At 42.0% G+C, this 14,261-nt stretch overlaps 1 protein-coding gene across 1 annotated transcript in view; it reads left to right on the forward strand.

The window, feature by feature from the left end:
- ALG13 (ALG13 UDP-N-acetylglucosaminyltransferase subunit) overlaps positions 1 to 14,261 on the forward strand; it is a 273,986-nt gene that overhangs the window by 165,832 nt on the left and 93,893 nt on the right. The window contains exons 23-24 of the mRNA XM_077485629.1: positions 7,604 to 7,636; positions 8,984 to 9,039. Coding sequence (XP_077341755.1) covers positions 7,604 to 7,636; positions 8,984 to 9,039 — 89 coding nt within the window. The remainder of the gene's footprint in view (positions 1 to 7,603; positions 7,637 to 8,983; positions 9,040 to 14,261) is intronic.

A 14,261-nucleotide genomic window follows, 5' to 3' on the forward strand; every position in this document is an offset into this window, starting at 1 on the left:
AAGGTTTTGCAGGCAGCTGTTTAAGGTTGCAACTCCTCTGTTGAGGAGTTCTTGTTATGGGTGGAGTTTTTCTTTCTGTTCCCACCCCTTGTTTTTGACACTGCTCGGGGACGTCCCTAAGGTCAAGATTAAAGGTGACCTTACGGACGAAATGAATGAAGAATAAAATAGGATTGTTGTACTCGCCGTAAAATCCTTTTCTCTGAAGTTCATTGACGGACCCAGCACCCACTCCTCCTATTTATGTTTGTACTGCTTTTTGACAAATTGAGCTGCAAGAAGCAGAGTGAGGGGTTATAGCCAGTTGGACCTCCCCCTGGGCGGTACTGTGCAGTTTTGCTGTTTTTACATGTTTTTGCCTAGTCCTCTCCTGAAGGTGGCGATTATAACCCTAAGGTCAAGCTTAAAGGTGCTGTGTCCGTCAATGAACGAAAGAGAAAAGGATTTTACAGGGAGTACAAAAATTCTATATATTTTTTTTTTTTTTTCATTGAATATTTCATAGAAAACAGAGAACATAACTTCTAGATATTTCGATATACATCAAATACTACTTTGTGCTCATCTTGTAGCAAATTAATAAAAGCTAATCAGAAAAAATGTAAACTGAGGGGTGCATACACTTATGAGTCAAGGAAGCATCATTGTTAGTTTGTTAATGCTTATTGGGCTATATGGACCATCGTTAGTCAAGTAATTGCCAGACCATGCAATGCCATATATTCGACAGAGTTCCCCAAGTACCCTCGGGTGCAAGCCATCTGGTTCCGGTGACTTAGTAATGTTACGTTTCCCAAGTCTATTCCTAATTCTGTCCTCTGTTAGCCATGAGGGTGCTTCCTGAGATGTGTCATGAGGATAAACATTGCAGTTTTGGTTACTGCAGCCCCCTCCCCCCCCCCCCCCCCCCGATTTCCCTTGTGAAGGCTGAGGAGAATAATTTCAATACTTTCGCCATCTCCCCATCCTTTGTAGCCAGGTTTCCTTCCTCATTTTTTATGGGACCAATATTGTCTGTCCTCACTTTTTTACAGTTTATATACTTAAAGAATTTCTTGGGATTTTTTTTATTTATTTTTTGCTCTGTCTTTTCTGCATTCTATTTTAGCCATCCTAATTGCACCCTTGCATTTATTGTTGCATTCTTTGTAAAGTCTGAATGCTGATGATCCCTGAGCCTTGTATTTTTTGAAGGCCTTCCCCTTTGCTCTTATATGCATTTTTACATAGGAGTTAAACCATCCAGGACTTTTGTTTGCTCTTTGTTTATATCCCAATGGGATGCACTGGCTAATGCCCTTATTTAATATGCCCTTAAAGCAAACCCATCTCTCCTCCGTGTTCTTTGCTTCTAAGATTATATCCCAATTTATATCCTCCAGCAAAGTTCGTTGTTTTGGCTCATTTGAAACTGTCCATGTATGATCAGGTCTGTTTTGTTGGTAATCAGTAGGTCTAGTAACGCTTTGTTTCCAGTTGGTGGATCTACCATTTGACCCATGACATTATCCTGCGAGACATTTGGGAACTGGCGAGCCTTATACGAATGCACAATTCCTTCTGCTCAGTCTGACTGGATAATTAAAATCCCCCATTATGCCGACACTTCCCATCCTTGCTGCTAATCCAAATTGCGATAGGTCAGTCTCTCCCTCCACCCTCAGCTTAGGGGGCCTATAGCATACTTCCAGTATTATTTCCCCCTTCGTTTTATGCCTTTGGAGCTCTACCCATAAGGATTTCACCTCCTCCCTAGCTCCCTTAGTGATGTCTTCTCACACATTCACTTGTAGATTATTCTTGATCTACGGGCATACCCCTCCCCTTTTTTACCCTCTATCCCTGTGATAAAGGGCATACTCTTGAATGGTTGCCAGCCAATCATGAGAGCTGTTGAACCAAGTCTCTGAAATTCCCACAAAATCTAAATCCTCCTTGTATAGTTTAGACTGGTCGCATACTGTCCTCTTGTTGGGTGTTCCGAGATTACAAATGGGACTTGTTACTATACCTACCTCGGGTTTATGTGCTTTAGTGAACCTACCACTAATGCCCCCTAAACTACCCTCTGGAATATGTTTCATGCTGACTATCTCTACCTCTGGACCCCACCTCTAACATTTTGGCCATATTCACTCCCAGCAGATCTGCACACTCCTCATTTAGGTACAGTCTGTCCCTTCTATAGAACTGGTGACCGACAAGTTGGCCCAGTTCTCCAGGAACCCAAACCCCTTCTTGCACCAGCTCCTCAGCCACTTGTTTACTTGCCTAATCTCCTTCTGCCTTTCTAATTGGGCTTGCGGTACCGGTAGTTGAGAATACTACCTTGGAGGTCCTTTTCCTCAATTTATCTGCTAAGTCAGTAAAAACGTTCTTTAGGACACTCCGTCTGCCTCTGACTTTGTCAGTGGCACCAATGGGCACCATGACAGCTGGGACTTCCCCAGCCCCTCCCAGTAATCTGTCCACTATCTTTGATGTACCGAACCCAAGCACCCAGTAGATGGCATACAGTTTGGCGTTTTCAGGTCTTTGTCACAGATTGCCCTCTCTGTCCTTCTAAGAATTAAGTCGCCTACCACCAGAATCTCTTTCCTTTCCCTTTGCTTTCCCCCCACTCTCACTGGAGGAGTTCTTCCCCTGTCGACTAGGGGAGTCCTTCAGCTCCAGCAGTGCTGGTCCCTGACTGGTTTCAATAATGTCACTCAATGTAGTGTACTTATTGGTTTTGTTGAATGAATGAGATTTGGATTGAAAACCTCCCCACTGGGTCCTCTTCTTGCTGTGCATTTGTACCACAGCCTCATTTATTCCTATAAGTGAACGTGTTTATAGCAGCCTTTTAGCTGTTCAGAAGAATGTGGTTCCCCATAAAAATGCATGGAGCTGTGGTACACAGAGGACTGGGCAAGGGACATCTTGGGTACAATCGCTGTGTAGCGCATTCGGTATTTTACCAGGTGGGGGCTTTATTAAAGGGCAACTGTACTAAAGGGTACAGTTTGCTTTCTGGGATCCAAGGAGACTGGTCAAAGCTTTATGCATGCTTATCTACGTCTTGACTCTTCATAATGGGTTTTGGCAAGAAAAGATTAGACAAAAAAACGAAGTCCTGGAGTTGTAAATAACCCTAGTCTGTCTTGTTAATTACACATGGTCTGTTGTATCTGGTAATGTATTGCTCTTAATTGTACAGTACAGGACACTGGCTTGGATATTTATAGACATTAGTTATAGGCTGCTCTTGTCAGGTGATTGCACACTGGCAAAGCAATCAATCCCCCTCCCCCTTGGTCGTACCCCTATTACCTTACTCCCACTTTGCGAACCTCACTTTTTTTGCTAATATCCTCTAGTTGATGGACTTCGATAAAATGTCTTTTGGAGAGGTTTCTATTTTTAACTACCTTAAATTCTTCAAAGGCAAGTATTCTGGCGCTGTGAGGTCTTCTGTGGTAAAAAAGCAGCAAGGACAACAGTATTCCGGACCTGGGCAGAGGCCACGCTCCTCAGATGGGGTAATCTGATACTACAAGAACAAAGTGGAAGGTGCATGCGCCTAGGGCATTGCCAAATTTTTTTTATCCAATCATAAAATCAATAAAAAGTGGGTACTCGTAAAGTGGCAACTGTCAATGAGCCATAAAACCACACAATGTTAAGCGGTGTGGACACACACACAAGCTGTTTCACATCAAGGGGTATAAAGCCGACCTGTTTCAGGGCACACCCCCTTCCTCCGCTTAGCTCAGTAGTAACTTGGCTCTGAGGTAGGGGGTGTGCTCCCGTAACGCTTCAGTTTGTACCCCTTGATGTGAAACTGTGTGTGTGTCTCCGCACTGCTTAACATTGTGTGGTTTTATGGCTCATTGATGGTTGAAATCTTGTGAGTGCCTACTTTTTATTTTGAATGTTTTTTGGTAATGCACTAGGTGCGTGCGCCTTCTGTTTTTGTAGTTATATTCTTCAATCAACAGTTAAATCAGCATTTCACTGCCTTCTACTATAACAAGCCAAGCAGTGCATCTGGATCAATGCAACCTCAGTAATTTTTTTTTTTTTTTTTAAATGTACCCTGACCCCATGCTGTGGGGACTGCCTGTGAATCCAGTTGGGCACACGATTCTGCTTGGGTGCTCACCTCGGGACACTGAGTGCAGTGCACGAAGTTGGCCATGAGGTGCTATAAAAGTCCACGGCTTATGGTCCCTTTTATTGTGGTTCCTAGACCGTAATGCTCACTATGACAAGCGCAGCCTGGATCCATACAGGGACAAGCAATCTGGAAAGGTGACGCGCTTGTACTGTTACCTACTGGACCTAATATCTCCACCATTTGCAGAATACTTACTAGTGTCACCTGAACTGTATTCACTTTTATGTTAAAACTATCAGGAAACTGGGAATTCTGTTTTTTGCGTTTTTTCAATTTTCCAAATTGCCAGTAAAATTTCCACCATTCAGAGCAAAATGTTTCAGGTGGCTGACTAGGTATTACATCACACTACAGGTTGCAGTATCGACATCACTCCTCCCCAGAGCCATTATAGGGTACTCTGGCACTTCCACCCACCCTTTTTCCACAATGACTTTACTACAGAATGATCAACTCCTGGGTTGCTGTGTATCGCTCTCTGGACACACTTGCCTTATTTTGCGCCCTACTCTGTAAGTACCCTGCAGGAGAATACCCTTACTGATAGCAAAGGGCAGAAACTAGGTGCATGGGAATCGCAGCCAAGATTAACGTCAATATGATCAATTCAATATAGTAATTTTACTCAAGTAAGGATACGAGATGGTCAATGGCTGCACATTCATCCTTACTAAAAAGTTGTTGAGTCTTTACCCTATCTATTATACATGCTTTTCAATAGCTGTTTGCAGGTGAAAAGCTATCGATCTTTCATCAGATGAAATTTGTTTATACCTTTTCATTAGGAGTTCTGGTCCAGATCACCGAATTGTTTGTATGCTGTAATTGGTAGTGGCAACATGCCTTTAGAACATCTAAGACCTTTTTTCTTTTTTTCTTTCTTTTTTCTTTTCTTCTTTTTCTTTTTCTCTTTTTTTCTTTCTCTTTTTCTCTTTTTTTTCTTTCTTTCTTTCTTTTTTTCTTTTTCTTTCTTTTTCTCTTCTTTCTTTCTCTTCTTTCTTTCTCTTCTTTCTTTCTCTTCTTTCTTTCTCTTCTTTCTTTTTCTCTTCTTTCTTTCTCTTCTTTCTTTCTCTTCTTTCTTTCTCTTCTTTCTTTCTTTCTCTTCTTTCTTTCTTTCTCTTCTTTCTTTCTTTCTCTTCTTTCTTTCTTTCTCTTCTTTCTTTCTTTCTTTCTCTTCTTTCTTTCTTTCTTTCTCTTCTTTCTTTCTTTCTCTTCTCTTTCTTTTTCTTTCTTTCTCTTCTTTCTTTCTCTTCTTTCTTTCTTTCTCTTTCTTTCTTTCTTTCTCTTCTTTCTTTCTTTCTTTCTCTTCTTTCTTTTTCTCTTTTCTTTCTTTCTCTTCTCTTCTCTTCTCTTCTCTTCTCTTTCTTTTTCTTTCTCTTTCTCTTCTTTCTTTCTCTTCTTTCTTTCTCTTCTTTCTTTCTCTTCTTTCTTTCTCTTCTTTCTTTCTCTTCTTTCTTTCTTTCTTTCTCTTCTTTCTTTCTCTTCTTTCTCTTCTTTTTTTTCTTTCTTTCTTTTTCTCTTCTTTCTTTTTCTTTCTTTCTTTTTCTCTTCTTTCTTTTTCTCTTCTTTCTTTTTCTCTTCTTTCTTTTTCTCTTCTTTATTTTTCTCTTCTTTATTTTTCTCTTCTTTATTTTTCTCTTCTTTATTTTTCTCTTCTTTCTTTCTCTTCTTTCTTTCTCTTCTTTCTTTCTCTTCTTTCTTTCTCTTCTTTCTCTTCTTTCTTTCTCTTCTTTCTTTTCCTGGGCCATAGTGGGGCGTTTAGTGTATACACCATGTAGGGAGGCTGCCGCTGACTCTGTTCTCGGTTACTATTGCATGCTAAAACCCCTCCCCCAAAAACACAATGGCGTGAGGTTGAGTTTAGGGGTACACCAATGGGGAGGGATTGTCCAAAAGCTTTGCCAGTGTCCAGTCACATGAAGGTAGCATAGCACCCTGTAACCCAGATTCTATGAATATCCAGCCTGTGTCTTGTACTCCAAGATGTGGAATTTTAAGGCAAATTAAAATGTATTTTTATCTATGGTTTGTGTGTGTGTTTTTATATATTGCTATTTTACACTTTAAAAAAACAAAAAAATAAAAATAAATTTTGAGGGTTTTTTTTCTTCAATTTATTCAAAAATGAATATTCATGTGATCAAACTGTTCAGTCTGACAGCATGCCTCCTTTATGCAATACATTTATCTACCAATGTGGTATAAATTATAGGAATGTGACACCATATTATACAATGTTTTTTTGTGAGAAATATTTTGATTTGTTATCTAAGAGCCAGTTCACACAGGGGCGACACGACTTCTAGGACGACTTTGTGAGGCAACTTGCAGATGACTTGAACACGACTTAGACACGACCTGGGGCGACTTGCAACACGACTTTAAGTCGCCCCAGGCCAGGCATCTTTTGCCGTGGCCAATCAGATAATGAGCTCTGAAGGGGGAACTCCACGCCAAATTAAAAAAAAAAATGGCATGGGTTCCCCCTCCAAGAGCATACCAGGCCCTTAGGTCTGGTATGGATTGTAAGGGGAACCCCCTACGCCAAAACAAACCAGATCCATACCAGACCCTTATCCGAGCACGCTACCCGGCCAGCCAGGAAAGGGGGTGGGGACGAGCGCCCCCCCCCCCCCAAGCCGTACCAAGCCCCCCACCCCAAAGCACCTTGTCCCCATGTTGATGAGGACAAGGGCCTCTTCCCGACAACCCTGGCCGTTGCTTGTCGGGTCTGGGGCGGGGGGCTTATCGGAATCCGGGAGCACCCTTTAATAAGGGGGCCCCCAGATCCCGGGCCCCCACCCTATGTGAATGAGTATGGGGTACAATGCCCTCAACATGCGGCCTGGTACGACTCAGGAGGGGGGGGGGGGGTGCTCGCTCGTCCCCACCCCCTTTCCTGGCCGGCCGTGTAGCATGCTCGGATAAGAGTCTGGTATGGATCTGGGGGGGACCCCCACGCCGTTTTTTTTTCGGTGTAGGGGGTTCCCCTTAGAATCCATACCAGACCTAAGGGCCTGGTATGCTCTCAGAGGGGGAACCCACGCCAATTTTTTTTCATAAATTTGGCGTGGAGTTCCCTCTTGAGAGCTGATAATTCTGTCAGTCGCCTCCGTATAGATGGAGATCTGACTTGGAGGCGACCTCCATTGAAATCCATGGGTACCAGTCGCCTACAAGTCGGATTGAAGTAGTACAGGAACCTTTTCTGAAGTTGGAGCGACTTCAGTAGTGTGCATTAAGACGGCTCTCATTCACTTGCATTGATTTTTACATGTTGTCCGACCTGAGGCGACTAGGGGCGACCTGAAGTCGGATCTGAGTCGCCCCTGTGTGAACCGGCTCTTAGTAACAGCACAAAGTATTTTTTGTTTTCCTTTTTACATGTTATTACAATATACATGTTAGCTATTCTGGTAATACATTTGCAGTTCAATTTTGCAGGAGAATATCATGGAGACTTCATTTATACTCCAGGTTAGTATAAAAATATTTAGTTAAATGAACGTTGAAAGTGGTTTATCCAGGTACGCATTTTCAAAGCTCCTTAACCTCCGACCTCATTTTCCTTTTTTTTAAAGCACCAAAGGCTTGAGTGTTGATGTAGCATTTTGTTTTCCATCTTAATATGGAATTTCCTGAAACTTTTCTGCACACGTGTTTTAAAATCTGGCATTTTTTTTTGCTAGAAATGCTTTAATCTGTATTTACTGAGACCCTGGAGAATAAAATAATGGTAATTGCAGTTTTTTATGTTGCATATTTACACAGCTATTTTTCAAATGCATAATTAATTTTAGTGCAAACAAACACCATATTCTAATCAATTGTTTGATATCTATGTACTCGATCCAATCTCACACTCCATATGTTACTAAACATGTCAAGTCATGGCAGAATTAGTTTACATACACAAGCATGCCCTACCTTGCATGTTTGCATTGGGTGTGTACTCGGTAAATGGTACACAACAGGAGTTACAGCTATGTATCACTAGTGTGTAAGCCTTTTTAAACTTTAAGATCTGCCACCAAACACTGATCAAAAAGAGGTAAATTATGGCCCCTTTCTCGACAGGGTGAATTCCATCACGATCAGCAAGGGATCTGTTTACAGATCCCCCTGCTGATCAGAGCAGAGTGGGTAATGATCCATCTGCATAAACGCTTTGGACACAGAGGACACAGACAGAGCCCACTCTGTCGGTTTTACCCCGACTGCCCTCCAATGTGCCTACTCAGAGGAGAATGGATCCTTTTTCGTTTCTAGTGGATTGGATCAGGGGTAGGCAGGTGTAAACAAGTCGGTTTACACCCTTGGTCCACAGGGATGAATGGACCTTCCAATCAAGTCTGCCTGAAAAACCGACATGCGGACCTGATCGGTCACGTGAAAGGGGCCTAACAGATGGGCACAATTTCTATAGTAAAATTAGAAATTCTGCAGGAAAAAAACAGGGCACCTCATTGATCCTTAGCCACCCTTCCTCCCTTGGTTTTTCTTTTTTCCTCCAGTGTATCATAGTGCAGCGCACCCCGCACAGGAGGGCAAGATCTAGGGGGAAAAATAATCTAGGCCATTATTTTGTCTTGCTTGCCCACCATATGACCCTTCTGTTGTGTATGTATTGCAAGTCACTAATCTCAGTGGATGAGATTGTACCTGAATGCTTCCATAGGTCAGCTGTTTCATAAAACATTCAACGGTACTCTTTTTAAAAATAAATTTTGGATGCTCTGTGTATTGTGACTGTCTGCTTTGATCATTTTTTTCATTAGTCAGATGTCTTGATAATGCTCCCATCTTTTTGACTCTTGTTTTCAGATGGTGCATTTGAGAGCTCCTCTTTGTATAGTGTGACGGAATCCGCTCAAAATCTGGTATTTATTTTTATTACTTTCCTTACTTCTGTGCCTTTGAAAATCTATAAGTGTATGGCTGCATATCATTCAAGAACATTCATGAGATTTTCCAATTGTCAGTGGGTCAAATTGATATTGGTTTTTGACCACAGTCTTGGTAAAATTTAGAAGCAGCAGGATAGAATTTTTTTTTTTTTTTTTTGTGACCGTATGTTCGGAAATGTACCGTGTATAAGATGACTTTTTAACCTTTTTAAAAGCATCTCCCAAAAATGGGGGGGGGGGGGGTCGTCTTGTACAAGGAGTATAAAATGTAAACCTTAAATCCTGCGATTGTACAGGACGTTGCTAACGCGTATGATTGACAGTAGTTTTACATCACCATGTGGGTGTAAACAAAACAGCTGCTAGACAAGACCCCATCATGGCTCCACCAGCAAAAAAGCAATATGAAGCAAGTTTGAAGCTGAAAGTCATAAACTTTGCCAAGCAGCTTAACTGTGCTGCTGCAACACATTATGGAGTAACGGAAAAGATGGTCCGAGACTGGAAAGCAAATGAAGATGCTTTAAAGCAGGGGTAGGCAACCTCTGCCCTCCAGATATTTGAAACTACAAGTCCCATGAGACATTTCAAGACTCTAACAATCACAGGCCTGACTCCTAGAGGCAGAGGCAAGGCGGGATTTGTAGTTTAACCACACCTGGAGAGTTGAGGTTGCCTACCCCTGCTTTAAAGAGTATGCCAAATATTAAGTATGCATTAAGAAGAGGCACCCCACATTGACCAGAACTTGAAAATCATGTAGCAGACCTGATGCATGAGCATTGTCAAAATGGTTATGTAGTGACACGAAACAACATACGTATGTTTGCACTTCAGTCTGCCAAATCTATCCCAGATCACAGCACATGATTTAAGGCCACTGTATCCTGATGCACTGGGTTCTTGAAAAGGCATAACCTGGTACTGAGGCAAAGAAACAAAATTGCCAAAAAATGACCTGCAGATCTTGATGACAAAGTAATTTCCATCAATATGTAATAAAACGGGGCAAGGAACACAGCTCTGTGTTAAGTAATATCAGAGATATGGATGAAACTCCTATGAATTTCAATATGGTTGGAAATAAAACCGTCAATTCAAAAGGTGAAAAAAGTGTTAAAACAGGACATGGGAAGTCAAGTTTTACAGTGGTAATAGCATGTACAGCTGATGGCACCAAACTAAGACCAATGTTTATTTTTAAAAGAAAAAGAATGCTGAAAATCAAGTTTCCTGTTGGAGTTTTTGTACATGTGAGTGGAAGGCTGGATGGATAAAGGGTTCGCTATGGCTTGATAATGTATGGCGTAGGCGACCGTGTGGACTTCGTTGAATGTAGCCTACTGGTGTGGGATATGTTCAGGGCTCGTTTAACTACCAGCACAAAGAAAAGGCTGGCAAGAATAAATACAGATGCAGCAGTTATTCCTGCAGGATTGACATTGTTGGTACAGCCACTGGATATGTGCCTAAACAAGCCATTTAACCACTTGCTACCAAGGCCAATTCTGACATTTCTCTTGCATGTAAAAATAATTTTTTTTTTTTTTTTTTTTTTTGCAAGAAAATTTTCATAGAACCCCCCCCCCCCCCAAACATTTTATTTATATATATATATATATATATATATATATATATATATATATATATATATATATATATATATATATATATTTTTTTTTAGCTAAGACCCTAGAGAATACAATGGCGTCATTGCAACATTTTATCTTGCATGGTATTTGCGCAGCAATTTTTCAAACGCCTTTTTTTGGGAAAAACAGTTGTGTGCTTTTAAAAAACAAAAGTAAAGTTAGCCCAATGTTTTTGCATATTGTGGAAGATGAAGTTACGCCAAGTAAATGGGTAACTAACATGTCACCCTTCAAAATTGCACACGCTCGTGGAATGGTGCCAAAGTCCGGTAAATCCCCATAGGCAATGCTTGAATTTTTTTTTTTTTGTTAGGAGTTCTAGGAGGTCTAGGGACAAAATTGTTGCTCTCACTCCAACGTTCACGTCGATACCTCACATATATGGTTTGAACACAGTTTTCATATGTGGACTTGCGAATGTGTTCGCTTCTGAGTGCAAGCACACGGGGACATGGGCACTTAAAAAAAAAAAAAATGTATTGTTTAATTATACTTTTTATTTTTATTTTTTTGCGCTTTAAAAAAAAAAAAAATTTGATCACTTTTATTCCCATTACAAGTAATGTAAACATCCCCTGTAATAGGAATATGACATGACAGGTCCTCTTTATAGTGAGATATGGGGTCAGTAAGACCCCACATCTCACCACTAGGCTGGGAAGCTTGAAATAAAAAAATAAATTATATGTTCAAAGCTTCTCAGCCGAGGAGACGCAGGTTTTTTTTTTGTTTTGTTTTTTAATGCAGAGGCTGGGCGTGAGGTCATAACATCGCAACCGGCTTCTGACAATCGTACACTCCGGCGATCATCTGGGCCGGCGGATCCTGGGTCTGACTAGAAGCACCAGAGGGCGGCGGGAGGAGGGGGGATGTCCCCCCTCGCCTCCCGTAAGAACGATTAAGTGGCAGAACAGCTGCTTTGATCATTCTTATGATGTAGGGAATCGCCGGCTGAAAACAGCAATATCTGAATTTTGTCTGTAGCTACAGGCATCATTCAGATATCCCCGCTCAAAGTCAGTCACGTCATATATGATGGCAGGTGGGCGTGAGGCGGTTAAAGATCGCATTCGAGAACAGTGGAATGAGTGAATGGTTTGGCAAAAAGTCATTCACAAAAGGAAGAAACACAGTTGGATGTTTTGTGTAACTTTGTTATAAAAGCCTTGAATGATATTGATGCAGAAACAGTAATCAAGTCTTTCAAGAAGTGTGGAATATCGCATTCATTGTATGGCATGAAGGACAAATACTTGTGGCAAGATGTATTTAATCGGAATTGGATGCATATGAGGCAGTGGTGGCCAATCCAAGGGGGGCGCCTGGACGCCAATCCACCCCCCCCCCCCCCCCCCGCCGGGCCCTTTTAAAAAAGACAAAAAAAGTCCTTATGTGCACTGTATTCGGATGCCGGACACAGTGCACTATGGGAAGCGCTACTTCTATGCGATCACGAGATTGCAGGTGCGGAGCTTCATTGGTGGGGTTTGAAGCTGCTTTGCAACGCAATCCATGGCACCGAACAGCTTCCACCCAGCGCCCGCAGTGAATCACTATGGCCGGGTGCCTTGTTCTCAGTGTGAAAACAAACTCTTCCAGTTGGCTACAAAAAGATGGCCACCGTGAGGACTAATCCCCTTGCAGTGGAGAGGGGAGTCCCCTCCCTTCTCCACTGAACACATGGAGAAAACCAGGAACTAGCTGCTGCTGAAGGGGAGAGAAAGGCTAAGCATGGAGGGCTGTGCTGCCGGGGGCAAAGATGTTAGGGTTGGACTCTCCTGGGGGCACCTGATGTAAGGACAGACTCTGCTGGGGGCATCTGACGGCAGGTGACATGCTCAGGGCTCCTACTGATTCTGCATTATGGTGAGTTGAATGATTTAATTTTATATTATAATGTAATAATAGATATAATGTGCTTCAATAATCGTGATACCATAACCATGGTGCCAGGATGATTGAAGTGCTAACACCAGGTGTTTGGAGTATTCATTATCTGCTGATTGTTAAATTTTCTAGAATACACATTTCTACTGTTGTGTAGGATCTGGGCCTCCCTCTCCCTCCATCCCTCCCTCTCCCTCCATCCCTCTCTCTCCCTCTCCCTCTCCCTCCATCCCTCGTTCATCTCAGACATTAACCACACCCCTTAGATTCATGCCCACTTTTGCTGAAACCATGCCCATTTTCACCAAGTGCAAGGGGTCTGGCACCGCCCCCCCCCCCCCCCCCCATCCTAAAAGTTGATGGAAAAAAAAAGTTTCCTCATTCATGTCTGACTGATGCGAATAGAGGAGAGCTGTTTGGCAGATCTCCTGACGGGGGAGGTCTGCACTGATTGTTTTGCCCCCCCCCCCCCCCAATGTCCACGCTGGACCATCAGGAAAGCCCCCAACATGTGGATGGCCGGGTACGTACCCCATGGCCAGCCACATGTACAAAAATATGCCAAATATATGCCAATCAGTGTCCACAAGTGGGCACTGACTGGCAACATTCAGCAGATCAGACAAGGGATGCCCAACAATGCCACCCATCAGTGCCCAGCCATGCTAATCAGTGCTGCCTTTGAGTGCCCATCAGTGCCCGTCATTGAAGGAGAAAACATACTTATTTACAATTTTATTTAACAGAAAAAAAACTTAATTTTTTTTTTCAAAATATTTAGTCTTTGCAATTATTATTTTTTGCGTAACAAAAAAAAGAGGTGATTAAATGCCACCAAAAGAAAGCTCTATTTGTGGGAACAAAATGATAAAATATTTATTTGGGTACAGTGTAGTATGACCGCACAATTGTCATTCAAACTGCAACAGTGCTGAAAGCTGAAATTTTGCTTGGGCTGGAAGGTATAAGTAACTGGTATTGAAGTGGTTAAATTGTGTGCCTCGAAAGGGGGGTAGTCTTGTACATCACATATAGCACAAAAGCTATGTTTTAACTGAAAAATTGGTCAACTTTTATGCCCAGTCTCCTTATTAGGGATGAGCCGAACACCCCCCGGTTCGGTTCGCACCAGGACTTTCGAACAGACCGAAAATTTGTGCGAACTTTAGAACCCCATTGAAGTCTATATGGGACTCGAACGTTCGAAATAAAAAGTGCTAATTTTAATGGCTAATATGCAAGATATTGTCCTAAAAAGGGTTTGGGGACCTGGATCCTGCCCCAGGGGACATGGGTCAATGCCTAAAATGTTTTTAAAAACTGCAGTTTTTCCGGGAGCACTGATTTTAATGACAAAGTGAAAAAAAAAGTGAAATATTCCTTTAAATATCGTGCCTGGGGGGTGTCTATAGTATGCCTGTGAAGTGCCACGTGTTTAGAACAGTCCCTGCACAAAATTACATTTAATGGAAAAAAAAAAGTCATTTAAAACCGCTTGCGGTTTTAATGTAATATCTGGTTCCAGCAATATGGATGAAAATCATTGAGAAAAATGGCATGGGTAGCCCCCCCTGCCCATTTTCAGCCCCTCTGGGTCTTGTACGGATATTAAGGGGAACCCTGTACCCAATCCATATTAAAAAAAAAAAAAAGGAA

Source organism: Lithobates pipiens, unplaced genomic scaffold, assembly GCF_037356315.1.
Source record: "Lithobates pipiens isolate NorthernLeopardFrog02 unplaced genomic scaffold, aLitPip1_a1.2 Scaffold_1, whole genome shotgun sequence".
Lineage (NCBI taxonomy): Eukaryota > Metazoa > Chordata > Amphibia > Anura > Ranidae > Lithobates > Lithobates pipiens.